The following is an 18,555-nucleotide window of genomic DNA, read 5'->3' on the forward strand; positions in this document are numbered from 1 at the left end:
TTTTCTAAGTTAAAATATTTGGATAAATCCCTTTCCATTTTCATCAGCAGTTCAAAGAAAGGTCATTCCATTTATCTTGTTAGATTAACCCTCGACTAGATGGATGTATGAGGGCTTGGAATTGGCAGAATAAGGAGGACATGCCTATCCAAGAAATGGTCCAAAAGAATGATAAGATGCAGTGCTTTGCAATTGCAGGAAGAGGCTCTTTCTACCCTGGCAAAGGATTTGCTATGTTTAATCTCAGTTATGGTAAGTGCTTGTTCTTAATTATTATATGAAAGAAAGTTTTACAAGAAAATTAATGTGTCTTCTAGGCATGGACGAAGAAGAAAAAATAATGGCGCTATCATAACTCTGAAAAAGCTAACCTCTTACAAAGAATATTGAATATGTGTATAATGCATGATCTACCATATACCTTTTTCCCCTCTAAAAGAGGCTGAAAATTTGGGTGCAACTTATACTCCAAATGTAGCTTTTCAGCCCTAATGAGGTGCAAACAAGTGACAGATGTCCTTTGCCTGCTTTCTCATTGCTATTCCTTCCAACGAAAAAAAGCTTCCAAAGCACAGCTGATTGTTGGAGGGAGCAGCAATGGGAAAAGCAGGCAAAGCAGGGAAGATTGCTTTACTCGTTAGCACCTCATTAGGGATGAAAAAAAGCTTTGAATATTTTTACTGCAGCATACTCACCCCTTTGGATATGGGTACATCTATGTGAGGCTTGGAAGAGTAGAGACAAACAAAAAGGAGTCTGTGCTTCAAAAACAATTTCTCAAGGAATGGAAAATCTACTTCTCTCCAATGCAACAAAATTGTGGCTATCTTCTTTGAATTTTCTCATTTAAGTATGCCCTTCAATTTTTCTGTGGAGCAGATAATCTGCTAGTATTACTGCTCCCAAGTTTCCAGAATAGAAATAGCATCAATCATGCTGGTTAATGAGCTCAAAGAGAGTTTAGATAGGAAAGTGTACTCCTTTTTGGTCCAAATAGACTTCTCACTTGCCCTCAATAATGATTGTTTGTAATGATTGTAAGTGATTGCTAATCAGTGTGGCCTCACTTGGAATACATAGTCCAGGGGATAAAAAGCATGCATGCTCAAAGCCAGCAAACTTATGTGCTGAAGCTGATTAGACTAATGACACTAGCCAGATGAATCCCTGATAGGCAGGATTTCCGTCCCCCCTATTTTCCTCCCCAAAACTAAGGCGTATCTTATACTTTGGTGCATCTTATACTCCAAAAAATATGGTAATAGCTTTTAAGTAAAGCCATGCATAGAATATATAAAATGATTTACTTTTGGCTGGTTGCAATGTGATATACCTCTTTCCCTGCCTATATAACCTGGCAGACAATGTATGGTATGAGTTATGACTTAGGAGAGAAAATTCACTAGGGCTTAAAATGTAATTGGCTCACAGGTTCGCGGGACACTTGTGCAGCATCACCAGCAGCAGGCGGAGGCAGAGGAATGGGGGAGGGGAGACAGGTGATCCGGATGTGCTGTGCGTCTGCCTGGCTCATGGGAGGCTTGTATGGTGCCACTGGCAGCAGGTGGAGGCAGAGGCAAGGGTGGGGAGACAAGCAATCCCAATACACCACCCACTCTATTCCACTGTCTCTAGGCTTGCCTACAGCTGCACCGAAATCACCTGCCTCTGCCCTCCTGTTGCCAGTGGTGCCACAAGCCTCCCATGAGCCAGGCAGCTGCACAGTACATCCAGATCCCTGTCTCTCCCCCTCCCTGCCCATGCCTCCACCTGCTGCCAGTGGCTCTGCATAAGCGTCCTGCGACCCTCACATGAGCCAGACAGCTGCACAGCATGTCCAAATCACCTCTCCCACCTGTACTTAAAAAAAGACCTCCCCGAAAATAAGCCCGAGTGTTTATTTTCAAGCCCAAAATAAAATAAGACTGAGTCTTATTTTGGGGAAAACACAGTATTATACATCTAATGCTGCACTGAGGTAAAATAGAACTGAAAGTAGCTTTATTTCCTTGTTCTAGTTTCTTTCTATTAGAAACCCAGAATTAATTCCTGCAGCTCACGATATTGGATGATTAGGGACCCTAAAAATCTAGCAGATTGACCAGGTTCTTACAGTCCAGATGTCTTAGTGATTAAAAATTATAATCTTTAACTAGACAAAGCAATCACGGCGCTTTTTATGAAATTAACAAAAGAGCTGTTAAAAGGATGGAAATATTATTATAACATAGCAACATAGCATAAAATAACAATATACATCTGAAGAAGTTGTGATTATGGCCGTTTGTTCTTACCATGAGTGAGAAATCTTACCTACTGTTCTATTATTTGAAGTGTTAAAAATAGTAGAATATGCACTTAGTTCTCTGTTTCTTCTCTCTGTAGCTTATCCATTTGATATCAATGAAACCAGGAAGCAGTGGGAATTAAAAGTAAATTTTTTAATTCGTCCAGCCACAGATACTGGAGTGCTCTTTGCTCTTGTTAGCAATAAAGCAATAGTCCCTTTTTCAGTGGCTCTGATTGACTATCATTCCACAAAGAAGCTTAAGCAACAGGTAAGCACACAAATACATATTGAAATACTTCATGCATGTGTATGTGTAGTACAACAAGGAGGAACTTTTAAATTATTAAAACAGTTCCGTGAATACTAATTCATATTAATTAATGCATTATGTTATGTTAATTAACACATAAAAGTATATTTTCAAAGATTTCTGGGAAATGGGAATAGAATACTTCAGATTGGTTGTCCACTGCAATATATATGTCATAATAACATCTTCAGTATTATTTAGTTTTTAATCTTTTTCAAAAATATAGTAGGTCAGTATTTCATTAACAAACTTTTATTTTATTTCCTTGCTGTACAGTTTATTATCCTAGCAGTGAAGAATACTGTGGTTTGCCGGCTGGCAGTAAGCATTTGTGACAAACAAGAACACTTGATAGACATCTCCATCAGCAATAGTCAGATAGTTCTGACCATGGATGGGACTGCAGGACAGAATGAACTAAACCAGGAACAACTGGAAGATAATCTGTCTGTTTTAGATAATTATCTACAGTCATCTATAAAAACCTATGTGGGAGGACTGCCAGGTGGGTGTTCAATGCTACATCCAGAATGCATATGACAGAATAGGTGGCCTATGAAAATTGGATCTTTTCCATCTTTCCTGCATGACTGCCTCAAGAACAAACCTTATTGACTTGTTTGCTTTTAAACACATTACAGCATGTAGGTTATATCCTTGGGGAAGTTAAGTAAATGAAGCACAATTAAATTTGATTTTGTTCTGAGGAAAAAAATATATACTTCATGCTGTCTCGGGCCTGGTTTTAATAAAGAGTCACAAAGAAATAATAGAAATGAATGTAATATAACATACAATATGTACATTGTTCATGGAAGAGCAAATAATTTTCCCTTCAACGTTTTTCCATTATATTAGAACTGATGATAGATTTCCCTTCAAGGCTTTGTATAATTCCAATTGTATAATTCTAATACATGAATTCAACCACATCAGATCATTTGGGATGCAGAGGCTGTTATTCAGCTGTTCATGCAATTAAATATGTTCCATTAGCAAACATTATGATCTTCCTTGTTTAATACCCAGGCAGTGCACTGCAAGTTATTTACAGGAAATAGTCCAGAAGTCTATTACAATTGCTGGATGTGCAGAGGTCATAAAAATACCACTCCTGATGCTTAGAGATGCTTTCATATGGCTGTCATCAAATGATCAGTAGCTTCCACCACTGCTAATTTTTCCAGTAGATATGTGATTATTTGGGATAACTTATATAATGACTCAGGTTTCTGAAATAGTTTACACAGAATTTTCAAAATCCTTATGTGTTTATGGTTCCTGTAATTATTTGGATTAAGGCACATCTTAACATTGATTACATTTGGTGAGTATTAGAGCTATGCAACCCTTTGGTGCAAACTGAGGAAAGGTCCTAAAGAAGGATATGGTTGCTTTAAAGAGAGTTTCTATTATGGTTTTAATTTTATTTTCATTATTTTTGCCATTATCATATACTTGGTCTATTCATTATCATTCATTATTTTCATTACTTTATTAGGGTTCATAGCAGTGTCTGCCAAATGTTGAGTCCAGATTTGGCATTTTTGTTTGTTGAGTCCTTTCCAATTATCTGGGCTAGGCAGATGTGGATGTTTGATGGTGTTGAAGGTATTATTACAGGATGTAAGCTATTCTGAGTAAAAACACCTTTTGCAATTGACTGGTGGTAAATTTGTCAATGCCGATGATGTTCAAGTGGTGCTCCTGTTATTTTGGGATTGCACCCAAGATGCCTATGACCATTGGCATTACCTATTCTCACTTTTTGCCAAGCAGTTTAACAACATACTGCAAGAGGTGAAATTGAAGAGTGGCTAACATCTGGCAAAACCTACCTGATAATGAAAGTTTGAAAAGGGGACAAGACCAGGCAACTACAGGCCAATTATTACCAACAACTTTCATATTACTTTCTGGTGTGATAGCTGATGCAGTCCAACAGCATCTACTGAAAATAAGTTCTTTCCACCTGAGCAGAAAAAAACCTGCCCAAACAGCATAGGGATAAAAGATCAACTTCTAATTGATTCTGGAAAATGGAAAGAGAAAGAAGATCAATTTCAATGTAGCATGGCTTGATTACAGGAAAGCGTTTGACTCCCTGCCACATGGTTGGTTAATCAGGTGCCTAGAAATAACTGGAGCAGTAGAAATATCAGAAGGTTTATGTAAAGATCAATGGCACAGTGGAGGACACAGTTGCTGGCCAATTGTGATAGACTGGGAGAAGTTAACATCAAGAGAAGAATATTTCAAGCAGACTCAGTGTCACCACTACGGTTTGTCATTGCACTGATTCCTCTGTCAACAATACTGAATAACTCAGGACGTGGCTATCAAATATCAAAAACATCTGCCAGGGTATCCCACCTCCTTTACAAGAGCTATTTGAAGCTATTGGGAAGACACCATTATTATTACTGTTGTTGTTTTGTTGTTGTTGGTGGTGGTGGTGATGCTGCAAAATAAATACCAGTTTTGCTTCAGGATTCCTCTTGTACAACAGATTAAGTGACAGAAAAGTCAACTTGCCAAATTGTATCAAATTGCAGACATTTTCTTATAGTTATGTAGAAGTAAAGTACATTCCACTGATTCTTACTGAAGGCCCAGTTCTATTTTTTAGTACAGGGGTTTCCAACCCCCAGTCCATGGACTGGCACCAGTCTGCGGCATGCCAGAAACCGGTTCACGCAAACAAGCAAAGCCCCATCCGCAAGATGCAGGCAGCGTGTGAAACCATACCCCTTCGTGTATGCAGAAAATCCTCTCTCCACAGAATTGGTCCCTGGTACCCAAAAGGTTGAGGGCCGCTGTTTTAGTATATGTGAAGTATATGCTCAGTGAACATAGGAATATGTCATGGGCGCATTCATTTCTCTTGCTACACATAGTGTAGTGTTAGAGTCTGTAGTTAGAGTCTGTCCATATGATCCTGTTAGATTAAATTTAGATTAGTGGGCTAAACTTGGATTTATCTCTGCTTTTTCAAATGGGTACTAAAGAGGCACTGTGTGTGTATGTGTATATGTCTGTATCTGTGGGAGCCAGCTCTTGGAAAGAAAAGGTTTCTATGGATAACACAGAAATATAAGAGGACCGAGAGGGAGTAATTGTTAACAATTAGTGCAAAAAAGCAAGGCCTTGGTTCTTAAATACTGTACTTTTGTCATTCTTGTTAATTAAGCAAAGATATTTGGATATATGAGACTTACTCAGATAATGTAGCGTTTGTTTGCTCCTTACTTTTATTTTCTGAGTACTTGAAGAGTTTTTACAGATGCAAGCATTGGTTTGTAGAGGAATCCTGCAGAAGTGGAATGCAAATGTCCGCTGATGACTGCTTTTCCTTGTGTTTTCTGCCCCACCCCATCCAAGCATTAGATTGCTCAGTTGTTTTCCCCCAGCTAGGTAATATCTTCCTGATAAGTGCAAAGTTCTTCCTGGTTCTTTCTAGATATCACCCAAAGCCTGTTGGAGAAACTGCATTCCATATGTTTCAGAGAGAGTAGGGAGAGTGCTATAGATTAGAAAATAATGTTTCATATGAAAAGTATGGTTTTGTACAAGGCATGTGGGGACCTGGTGACAGAAGAAGGTCTAAAGGCTGTGGGGACCCCGAGGGGCAGCAGGCAGAGCATGTCATTTGTTGGGGTGAAGAAGATCTTGGGAGTCCCATGGCAGGTGGGTCTGGGCCTGCACTGGGCTTCTCCCACTCCAGAGGCACTCCATGCTCCACTTAACAACCTGCATGGTCATTTGACCTCACCAGGGAGAGCAGGGTTGGGGTCGTTAACCAAGGTGATCCCACTTTACAACATCACAACATGTCCTTCACAGTCATAGATCGAGGACTACCTATATGGCAGAACCTTAATTGGCAGGTGAGGTCAAGGGAAGCAAATAACAAATGCTTGTGCATTCATCATTTTAACAAAAACAGAGATCTTGCAGTGTTTCTGAGTCCAGCAAGGCAGTGGAGATAAATACACATCTCAGAGACTGATTGTATAATATGGAGATGTTTGCAGGGTGTACTGTATTTTTCAGAGTATAAGACGCACCGACGTATAAGACGCATCAAAATTTTGAAGAGGCAAATTAAAAAAAAAATTTTTTTTGTACTCTGCAGACCTCTCAAAAATGGCCCGTTTTTCTTCAAAAAAAAAAAAAAGGCATGAATAGCCTTTAGGAGGCTTGTAGCATGTTCCTAGAGGGTGGGGCCCCCCAAAACAAGCAAACATTTGCCCCTTTTTGTCAAAAAAGGCCATGCATAGCCTTTAGGAGGCTTATAGAGTGCTCATGGGGCTGGGGGGGGGGGGGGCAAAATTGAGCAAAAAAATGCTCCATTTTTTGCTCATTTCTGCGCTCCCCAGCCCCCAGGAGCTCCTCTATAAGCCTCCTAAGAGGTATGAAGGGCCATTTTGGTGAGGGGGGGGCGGGTTTCGGGAGACAAAAAATGCTGTATTCAGTGTATAAGATGCACCCAGATTTTCAGCCTCTTTTGAGGGAAAAAGGTGCATCTTATACTCCGAAAAATACGATATTTTTAAAAAGGTAATGATGCTATCACCAATGGGGGGAATCAAAGCTAGTCATGTTTGTTGTGTGTATTGTGTGTTGATCTTTTGGCTAAAAGGAGGGGCAAAGCTGATAAGATAGTGAAATGATATTTCGACCCATTCTATATCGGTGCATGTACCAAGAGTCAGAACCTGGACTGTGATGCTGCATCCATTTAAGGTTTATGTTGAAATAATAGAAAATATTTGTAGCTCAGGTTTTAGGTTTTGGCAGTGGTTTGCTCTCCAGTGCCACTCCACTGCCAAAAGCTAAAGTTTATTTTAAAAATTACAGTGAAGATTTTGAAAGTAGAAGTGACAAGAAATTAGAATTCATTCCAGGATATAATTTCTGGTTCTTCATTTGCCAAGGTGCTTTTTATGAATATTTCTTTTCATAGTGGGGCTCAACTGTTCATATAGCCATTATAAGATACATGAACTACTTACAACATCAAAAAGAACAATTGTTCTATATATTTTGAAATTAAGAAGAATGAGGAGCTTGGTAGTAGTGTTTATTGAAGATGTCTTTCTTTGTTGTTCTTGTTTTAAAAACACCACAGATGTTCCTGTCACTTCAACTCCAGTTACTGCTTCCTACCATGGCTGCATGACGGTGAAAGTTAACAATCAAGCTCTGGATTTAGATGAGGCGCTCCAAAAGACCAATGACATCACCTCTCATTCTTGTCCTCCAGTAGAAACTGGTCAATAGATGCCACTGCAACACACACAGAATTTTTGTATTCAACATATGTGCATTTCAGTTATAAATTATTCAGATTTCCAGCACTGCGTGTATAGTTCCCTTGAACACTGAAGTGATGTAGGATCTACTGTGTTAATTATTGAAATATTTCTTTGCTTGAGAGAATTTAAAATATGTAATATATTTGTAAATAGTTGAGAAGACTAATGTTAATAACCAGAAGTTGCAAATTGTTGTCTGAGGTAAGTAGTTGAAAGACAGTTCATAGCCGCTGGTAAATTACTGTGTGTGGACTGAAAGATTAAAAATAATTATGTATTTTTTTAATGCTGCTTCCTAACTTACAAAATATGAAAAAAAAAATAAAACTTTTTGTTGAATTATATGATGCAAGGACAGCATTTACTGTAGATGAACATGGGCAGTGAGATTTTAACATTTTCTCCCATTCAAAGCTTAAGCCTAGCAAATGTGTTTTCCTATCTAATTTAGACATAAGAAGTTTGGCTTTGGGTTTTAGAAAACATGGCAAACAGCAATTATGGAGGGAACAAGAAACATTTAAATCCACATGTTCAATAGTGGTTCCCATTCTCCTCTCTTGGTTCCTTCTGCCTTTGTTGGAAGTATAATCTGTAATGGAAAATCAAGGCTTGTAAAATAAAATCCTCATACTAATGCTATTCTATTCTACCCTTGGATATAGTACAAACATATGGGATGCAAAAGCATAGGATGAAGTGCTCCACCTTTTTCCTTTGGTTTTATTCAAAGGATGGTGTGGATTTTAAACCTGTTTTCCTGATTATCTTTGGATAACCACTTCCTTCAGCTTTCTTTCTCACAATAAACAAAAGTAAACTTGACTTTATCCAGTAGGATAAAGAAGAAGAGGAGGATCACGAAACAGAAAAAGAGTGTCTGTTCCAGCAGGAGCAGTTTAGGAACCATTTCCTGAAACTTGATAAGTTTAGTATTTAAAGGAAGGAGGACCCAGCATTTGTTGAATTTCGCCCTCTACAGTGCAGAACAGTCTCATCGAGGATGGCTGAAGTAATATTTTGGATTGACCAAGTTTAACCGAATGAGCTCCATCGAACCTGCTTCCAGTTTCTTACATTCTGGGAATAGGGCTTTCCAGGCCTCAAGTATTCCTTTTCAGTCTTCCTTTTTTTCTTTCCCATGTACTCAGTGTACATGATATACAGTTCTAGGCTAACCTGGAATCCAATAAAAGTTAGTAAAACTGTTTGGCCTTATAAAGACTTAATATGCTACGGTTAACTACCCCATTAAGAAATTAACTTGGAAAAAGTAACAAGCTTGGGCTCTTGAGTTTTTATATAGTCCATGTTTATCCTGCTGTTCCTAAATGATTACATCAGCTTGCTGTTATTTATTCAGATTATTTGTGTGTTATTTCAGAATATGTTTGCCTTTTTCTATGATTGGGAAAGCTATTTGTCCCAGGCCTTTTGTCTTTCAATCCCAATGTAACAGCATTTTTTCAAATGTACCCATCAAAAGCTGAAAAAAGTATAGGAGTAAAGCAATATATGTTTTTCTATAGGGGGTAGTTACAAAGTAGTATAGTATAGTTCAGTGATGGTGAACCTTTTATACACTGAGTGGCCAACTGTCCGTGTGCACATGCCCAAACTAAAAGGTATGTGTACGTGCACATGATGTACAAGTGTGTGCGTGTGGACATGCATGCATGTACAGGCATACGCAGGCATGCCACATGCACAGGCATGCGGACATGCGTGCATGCACAGCAGAGACTCAAAGCCCAGCTGGCTGGCAGGAGACTGAGCATCCCAACACTGGAGGCACGGCAAGAGGTAAGTTTTTTTTCTTTTGTGAGCTTCTGTTTCGTCATTTGTAGGGGAACAAGTTCACGAAAGAAACACGGAGATGTGACCTGGGACGAATGGCGCATGTGCCAGCAGAGAGGGATCTGTGTGCCATCTGTGGCACACGTGTCATAGCTTCGCCATCATTGTATAGTTACATTATACATCACTATACATCATGGTATAGTTACATTATACATCACTATAACTATCAGAAGCTTACTAATTGGATTACCTGACAAACTATAGAATAGCAGTATTGCACTGGGGAGGAAAGAGGTGATGTTTAAGCTTTTGCCAAAACATATATGTATATTTTTAGTAATATACGTGTAGCCCTCTGATTTATCACCTGTGTTTGGATGCTTTCTGAAGTGGTGAAAATGTTGGTTATCCTATTTATATCAAGTTATTTTGTAATGCTATTTTTCCATATATAAGAAGAGGCCCACAAAAACATTTTTAAAGGATTTTATTTACACACATGGCATTTATCCTGCATTTATTCATCTCTTCATGTATTCTTCCTTCATGCACGTACAGACATGCCCACAAATATATATCACTATATTTTTCCTATTTTCTCATTGAAAATATAAAGAGCATTACTATGTGGTAATATTTTCAACATGATTGGAAAAGCTACCGTGATTGAGACCATAAATCCTGTAGCCAAGCTCCAATTAAGCTTGAAATTTCAGCATGTAGAGAATAGGGATTACTAATTCTAATATCTGCCACTTTTCTACTTTGTTGGTGTTCTAGAATTTCCTAATTTGCTCTCAGATGGATGATGTAGATCTGGAACAGAGATGTGAAACTAGTGAATTCTTTTGAGATACTGACTTGGCTCAAATTTGCACTATTATTTAAGCTGTTACGTATACAAGATAACGAACCTTTCTAGTTTTTTCATTATCTGCAAATACAATACACAATGGCCTTACACACACTGAGCCATCCTTCAGCTGGTTGGGTTCATTTTAACCATCTCTTAACACTGCCTATAGTACTTCAATTTCTGTTTGAAGACTATCAGTCTGTACTCTGTAATAGATAGGAAGCTAAGTTCTGTCACCAAAGTGCTTAGAAGTTGTTATGGTTGAGTTTTTCTTCTTACAGACATTTTGCCCCAAATCTAGTTTTTTGTTTTTTCAGGGCTTGTTACATTGGAGCAAGTATCATCATACAAAATACCCCACACATTATATGGGTTCCTGTCTAGTTCCGAGCAGATTCCAAGACTTTTATTAATCATCTTATTTTAGGAGTTACACTACTGAAATTTCTTTTCCCAGGACTACACCCTGTCTAGGAATTGAAATTTTATATTTTATATTTGTTTGTTCAGTGTGGTCAGAAATATCTTAAAGCACTAAATTATTTATTTATAAAATAGTTTTAATTGTCCCAAATTATTTCATTCTAAAAATATTTCCATTGCCCCTTCATCCAATGGAATTGTTACTTGGTTAAAAATTCATTTAAAGCAGATACTTTAAAGAACAAGTCTCAGAATCCCCATTATACCAAATCAAGCATGTTTAGAACTAATAGAATATTTGTAATTCCGGGTTGAAATGAGGAGGCCTTACTGCTCTCTGAGCTTGCTTGTTTTCTAGCAATCAAGAAAACAACCTCTTCTTGTTCATAAATGTTCTTTGCTGTAATGAGTTATATAAGGTTCAGAATTGACTAGATATCATAGATCAATTTTTCTCAACTTTGTGAACTTTAAGATGTGTGGATTTTAACTCCCAGAATTTCTTAGCCAAGTGGCTGTAGAATTCTGGAAGATGATGTTCACACACCATAAAGTGTGGATTGGGCGGCATATAAAAACTCCAAATAAAAACTCCAAATAAAATAAATAAATAAGTTAATAAAGCTGAGAAACACTGTCAGATAATTAAGCATTTTTTAAAGCTTTTAAAGCTTTAAAATTAAGGTGCGATTATGCAAATTAAAAAGAAAAAAGTGACAAGCATATATCTCTCCTCATTTAGCCTGTCCACAGAAATGTTATTAGATTATAAATGTATATTGATATAGGAAGAATGGCTGGTAATACTGACTGTGGAGGATATTTGGGGAATATAATGCATTTATTTCTTCTGATTTTAAGTAATTCCCCCCCCCCCAGACCAATCCTTTTTATTTCAGATTGTGCATATATTTTCTCTGTTTATTGTGGATAATGAAATAGAAGAGGGTTTTGCAAGCCCTAATAACCTCCTAGGAGATGTGTACTGGTTAAAGCAACAGGCTGGAAATTGGGAGACTGTGAGTTCTAGTCAGGCTCAGGTACAAAGCCTGCTTGGTGATCATGAGCCAGTTGCTTTTTCTCACCCCTAGGAAATGGCAAACCATTTCTGAAGAAAAACCCTTGCCAAGAAAACTGCAGGAACTTGTCCAGGAAGTTTCTGAGAATCGGACACAATTGACTGGAAGACAGCAAAACCCTACTATTGCTGTATCTCCCATGGCCTTTTAAGACTTTGACAACATGACTGTTTTTAGAATAGGAACAGGCAATGGAGAGAAGGAACTCTGCCTTTTGGAACAGCTGGTGAACCCCAAATCATCCCCTTTCCCAACAGATTCCTTTTATAATGTCCTTTCTTGTGCCCAATTATTAATTGGCTGAATCTGCAGTTTGCAGAAAGCAATAACTTTATTTCCAGCCGTATTAAGTCCTGGACATCACAAACTATTCGGATAAGGAGAACAAATCCAAATATTTAAAATATGTTTCAATATAGTACCATTGGATGGGGAAGGGGAAGAACTTAGATCACACTAGATTAGATTATTTATCCCTCCTTTTTGATAAAATGCATACCCTGAAATTATGAAAAATATGTACATAATATTTTATTGTAAAATAACTACCACAATCTTTTGGAAGACATCTTTACCCAAAAGAAGATACTGGCTAAGTTAAACCATATATGAAGCAATTATGTATCTGCATTGCTAATCTATGTGGGTAGCTATAGGGATATTATTTTGGTTTTCACTAACATTATTATACCTGATCCTGAATACAACTTGAAATAGTTCTGCCTCAAGAAAATTGGGCAATTTGGTTTCATCCACATTTTAAAGGAAAAATAACAATGTCTATCTCAGATTGCATTACAATTTTGGGATTCTGCTCTTCTCTGGATGTTGTAATACAAATCTCAGGACACAAATTGCAAACAAATATATAGGGAAAACACTTACAGAAATGACTGTTATTGAAAAATGCATATGAAAACAAATACCATTTTTCTGGCAGATTTTCTTAATTATGAGGATTTAATAGTTATATGAGATGGAGATCAGTTTAAAGGTTTTCCTTGGAATTAAGTCATACTATTTTTTTTAAAAAAATATCTTAAGTTTAACCAGACATTAATCTAAAATGCAGTCAATTGTGACTCTGCCAGAGAAGATATATTTGTTGGGGTGGGGAAAAAAATCACTTGATATTCCTGGAAGTAACCCGATAGCCAATTGACATTGATTTCATGAATTATTTGCTTACATTTATGCTGCCCATTTTCCATTCTGACACTGAGACTTAAAATGGTAAAATACAATGCCACACAAAATGACATTAATGAATGGAAGCTAACCTGGTCAGCACACATTGTTCTCACTGCCAAAGCTATTTTACTTTTCAAAAACAGGTGAATAATAATCTATTGGCTACGGTACGTACGGTGGAGGCTTTTCACCTGACAAGAAATAGGCTGGTGTGTATAATGGAGGAGCATTAGGAGGCACCCCATGGTTACAGCTGGCCTGAGAAGGTGGCTGGGGGTCATCAGCTAAAGATACATCGGTAGACGAAGATGTTGGGAAATTGCCGGTAGGCTGCACCAAGACAAAGAAAAAGCTTGCAATGAAGTTGAAGTGTAAAACAGTATTTAAAATGTATGTTGATATACTTCATAATTTCAAAGCCTAAATTCTGGATTTGCCACTGCAAAGTTTTACACACATACATGCATCTACTTCAACCTGCAGTCATTCTCAAGTCTAAACCATAATGTTGTTTTTTTTTATTTTGGTGTAGTGATGATGTAAGAACCCAGCCAAACAAAAGGAAGGCTCCAGACACATTTATATATAACAAACCACAGTTTGAAAATATTTTTTAAGTTGGTAAATCTTTGGTTATTTTAATTATACCTTATTGTGATATTTAAATCCAGAATCCAAAGCTTCTGGTTAGTTTAGTGCTTGGCCCAATTCTTTTGTCTGTTTCCAGAAGCAATAAAGCAAACAGACAAGCTTTGTGCTTATCTGCAGGATTGACTCTGCTTGGTCTTCTCTTGTCCAAGGACCATTGGTAAAGTAACTCTTGGCTTAATACGATCTGTAAACATTGTCTGTTTAACTTTCAATATCAACAAAACTCGGATTTATCTGCTTTGTTTTGATTCTTTGTCTGCACAAACCCATTTCTGTTGATCTTATAAAATCAGTGTTTATCAAGACTGGCAACTTTTAAGATGTCAGGACTTCAATTCCTAGAATTACCAGCCAGTCTATTCAAATTGTTAAGCTTGAGAAATGCTAATATAAATGTTAAGCTATGGTAGCAATAGATATTCCTGATAACACATACACACAAAAACATGCTCTTTTGTCAACCTGGTATTCATTGCACAGGCTTGGATCAGAGTAACCAATATGCACCCATAGATTCACACACAAAACTTCCTATTATAAAAGCAATCCAGGATGGCACTGTGAATGCCAGATGCATTGGCACACCTCCTGTACTCTACCTGAAGGGGCAGATGATAGGAAGGATAATGAGGAACAGAAGCTGCTGAAGGACAAAATCCAGCATATGTCAAAATCTGCTGAGCAGGATTGTAAAGGATCTGTGGTGGGGGAGCAGAGCTGAAGGCAATTTGGGAAACAGGCACCTGCAATGGCAAGAGATGAATCAATTTTACTTCCTCTCCAAGTCTGATTCCAATACTGAATACTTTCCCCCTTGATACATTAATCACACCTTCCCAAATAATATGCCATTCCATTTGTACAGATGGGCAAATGAAAGCTTTTAAAAAGAGAAATCAATCTTTATTTTACTCCATTGAAAAATCCACTGTTTTGGCAACAAGCCTGCTTTTATTTGGACTTTGTAAAATGAGCTAGTAATGGGGTTGGAAAGTTCTCTTTTCTAAGGCTGAAAAAGTTCACACAACACTACAGGCAGTGGTGGGATTCAACCAGTGTAACAACTGATTCACTGAGCTTTGCACATGTGCAGTTCATTTCAAAACCGCTCTAAAACTTACCTTCTACTGCAGGCCCCAGTGAGTAAAACAGTTGAGGCTCAACACTCTGCTGCCCCTATCAGCTGAGCTTCAAACAGAGGAAATATAGGACAGACTAGCACAGGGGCAAGGGGAGGGACGACGACTGATCGCTGGAACTACCGATTCGCGCAAACTGGTCCGAACCGGCTGAATCCCACTCTTGACTACAGGGCAGCAAAATGTTAGAGCAAAACTAGATAGCTTTAACATTGGGAGGAGAATTCTGGAAGCTGAAGTCCACCATCTTAAGGCTGCCAAGGTTGAGAAACACTGAGCTAAAGGGTAGGCCAGCATCAAGCAGAAAAATTATGTTTCCTTCAGTTGTCTTTTGAACATTTCTTTCTAGTACAATGCTAGTACTGTTATGTTCAATTAATTCGGGCAAGAAGAAACATTATTTTAAGACAATGCTTAAGGCATAGGTTAGGGAATTGCAACTGCTGTATTCCAGGTTAACTATAGTAGTGATGAGACTTGGATATTACACAGTGGGGGGGGAGGCGGGGGGGGTTGGCAGTTGTTTTCTGCCAAGAGTGAATTTTTATATAAAAAGTCCAACTCAGCACTGCGTGACTGCTTTAAGTTGCCATTCTTTCAGTGGCCTAGCAACTCTTGATTTGTGTCACCTAAACAATCATTTATTTCCAGGCCCCACTTTGCAAATATAAATACTTAATAAAATAAAATAGTTAATAATTGCATGAGCAGTTAGTATAACATTGTCAAACTTTTAAATAAAAGTGAAGTCTGGTTGCTCAGCATCCTATGCCAACCAAAAGTGTAAGATACTTTTGTAAGCAAACATGTTTTATCTTAACTACATCCCACCATCCATGTTAATTACATTGATGGCGCAATCCGTTCTAAAAAATAGCAACATAGGCATATTCCATGGAGGATAAAACTTTATGATCAGCAGAGAATTATGTTGTAATCTTAAATTTGATTAGAATTGAATATAACACTGCCAAGTGGAAGAACTGAAGTTTTATATATTAATATAAAACATAATATATACTAATATGTACAAGTATATATTAATATTTTCTGCTCTTTCCCATTCTTTTCATTTCTCTATGCTCATTTTTATTTGTGTCTTTTCTTTTTCACACTTACTTTACTACATGTTTGAATGTATTTTTTATAGTGCATGTAATTATTTTTAATACAAATCTTTTAATAAAAGCTATTTTAAAAAAATATGACCAGCAGAGAACACATTATAAATTTTAACATATGTACACAAAGATGAAAGCTGGATAGAAGTGGGTAGTAGATTTCAAATTCAAACGCTGCATAGCCCTATTAGACAATGGCACGTGCTAATTACAGTGCCTTAGAATTTTTTCTATAAAAAGGCAATGCCCTAAAGCACAAAAAACTTGGCGTTTTCCAAAGACACTAAAGTGCAGAATATTTAGTGCAGATTCAATCAATAAGTCACTAGAATATTAAATAAAAATAGATTTACTCTATCTGAGCTGCAAAAAATCTGAACTTCCATAAAAGGCAGAAAACCAATCGAGAAAACTCTAATTTTCCATTATGTAGAGGGCATTAAGATTTTGGCAGCTCAGATATGATAGTCCTGTTCAGAGGTGGGTTGCTCCTGGTTCAATCCAGATTGGGTGAACCGGTAGTGCCGGTGGCGGGAGGCTCCGCACACCCGCCCAGATGCTTCTGTTCATGCGTAGAAGCATCATGCGTGCACACGAGCGAACTGGTACTAAAAAAATTGGAAACCCACCATTGGTCCTGTTCAAGGTAAAAAATGACCGTTGTCTTACCTGAACGGTCCTTCTATGGGTGCTGCGAAGGGAATCCAATCATGGGTTAACTTAGCCTTCTAGCCTTGAGACTGAGTATGCAAATATCAAAGTTACGCCTCCTCTGACTGGACTTCCGTTTCCTTTTCAGTTCTTTACGAAGTCCACCGAAGGAGCATTATGTCAATCCTCAAACAAGCCGCAAGTCATCCGGCACTACAGAGTCAAGTCCAGTCAGTAACAAGTCAGAGAGTCAATATCGAAACGGAGCCCTGACCAGCCGAAGCTGCGGGCGGGTTTGGATTCCCTTCGCAGCACCCATAGAAGGACCGTTCAGGTAAGACAACGGTCATTCTCCTGTGTGCTGCTCCGGGAATCCAATCATGGGATATATCAAAGCAATGAACTCCCAGGGCAGGATCTAGGCTGGTCAGGCTCCTCCGCAGACGGAAGGACCCTTTGCAACACTCTCCGCCCAAAGGACGCCTCAGCCGAGGCGAAGACATCAATCTTGTAGTGGCGAATAAAAGGCGAGGGGGATGCCCAAGTGGCCGCCCTGCAAATCTCTTCCACAGATGCTTGCGTCGCCCAGGCCGCTGTGGTGGCCGCACTCCTGGTGGAGTGAGGAGTGATTCGCCTTGGAACCGGTCTGGAGTGGGTGTCATACGCCAACGCAATGCAAGCTTTCAACCATCGGCCGATGGTGTGGGAGGACACCTTCTGTCCCATTGAAGATGGCTGGAAGGAGACGAACAGAGCCTCCGATCTTCGGAACGACGCCGTGCGCTTCACATAGCGACGAAGAGCTCTGCGAACGTCCAGATGGTGCCACTGACGTTCCCGCGGATGAGACAGGTGAGGACAAAAGTCTGGCAGGACAAGTTCTTGAGTTCTGTGAAACAATGAGTTTATCTTTGGAAGAAAGGTCGGATCCAAACGAAGCACTACCTTGTTCGGGTGGAAGATGCAAAGATCCGCACGAACAGAAAGGGCTGCTAGCTCTGACACCCTCCTGGCCGATGTTATGGCCACCAGGAAGGCCGTCGTGAGTGTCAACAAGCGGAGGCTGATGGAATGCAGAGGCTCAAAGGGGGCAGCTGTTAGGGCCCTGAGAACCAAGGTCAAATCCCACGTGGGATAACGATGCACCGTCGGCGGTCGCAAGTTGGAAGCACCCTTAAGGAAGGTTCGAACTCGCGAGTGCTGGGATAAGGAGCGGCCTTGGCCACCCCCGACCACCGTCGACAAGGCTGTGACCTGACGGCGAAGCGTGTTTGGTGCCAACCCCTTGTTGAGGCCGGACTGCAAGAAATCCAGAACTTGGGGCACCGAGGCCTTGATGGGATCGACCCCGGTGCGCCGGCACCAGCGGCAGAAGGCCTGCCAGGTAGCCTCGTAAATACGGGTAGTCGACGGCCGACGGGCCGCTTGAATTGTAGAAATGACTTCGTCGGAATAGTGGAGGGCCGCTAGCATCTCCCGCTCACGTGCCACACGGCTAACTGCAACAGCTGAGGGCCGGGGTGCCGGAGAGCCCCTTGGTGGAGCTGAATCTTGTCGTCCGGAATCCTCCAAGGACGCGAAACGGACAGATGGACGAGGTCTGCGTACCAGGGACGTCTGGGCCACATTGGAGCGACCAGCAGCACTTCCGCCTGTTCTGTCAAGATCTTCTGAATGACCGACGGAAGGATCGGGAGAGGAGGAAAGGCATAAAGAAGGCCGGCCG

The 18,555-nt window shown here is 39.4% G+C and overlaps 2 protein-coding genes across 2 annotated transcripts in view; one reads left to right on the plus strand and one right to left on the minus strand.

Annotated features, from left to right (window-relative positions):
* The window catches only part of GAS6 (growth arrest specific 6), a 43,793-nt gene extending 35,722 nt beyond the window's left edge, over positions 1-8,071 (plus strand). The window contains exons 12-15 of the mRNA XM_032226282.1: positions 84-252; positions 2,386-2,558; positions 2,877-3,105; positions 7,732-8,071. Of these exons, the coding sequence (XP_032082173.1) occupies positions 84-252; positions 2,386-2,558; positions 2,877-3,105; positions 7,732-7,883 (723 nt within the window). The 3' untranslated portion in view covers positions 7,884-8,071. The remainder of the gene's footprint in view (positions 1-83; positions 253-2,385; positions 2,559-2,876; positions 3,106-7,731) is intronic.
* A 2,168-nt stretch (positions 8,072-10,239) lies between these two features.
* The window catches only part of TMEM255B (transmembrane protein 255B), a 66,127-nt gene continuing 57,811 nt past the window's right edge, over positions 10,240-18,555 (minus strand). The window contains exons 8-9 of the mRNA XM_032226920.1: positions 14,518-14,661; positions 10,240-13,597 (exon numbers count right to left, since the gene is read on the minus strand). Coding sequence (XP_032082811.1) covers positions 13,430-13,597; positions 14,518-14,661 — 312 coding nt within the window. The 3' untranslated portion in view covers positions 10,240-13,429. The remainder of the gene's footprint in view (positions 13,598-14,517; positions 14,662-18,555) is intronic.

The sequence above is a fragment of the Thamnophis elegans genome, chromosome 11, assembly GCF_009769535.1.
Source record: "Thamnophis elegans isolate rThaEle1 chromosome 11, rThaEle1.pri, whole genome shotgun sequence".
In the NCBI taxonomy this organism is placed as follows: Eukaryota; Metazoa; Chordata; class Lepidosauria; order Squamata; family Colubridae; genus Thamnophis; species Thamnophis elegans.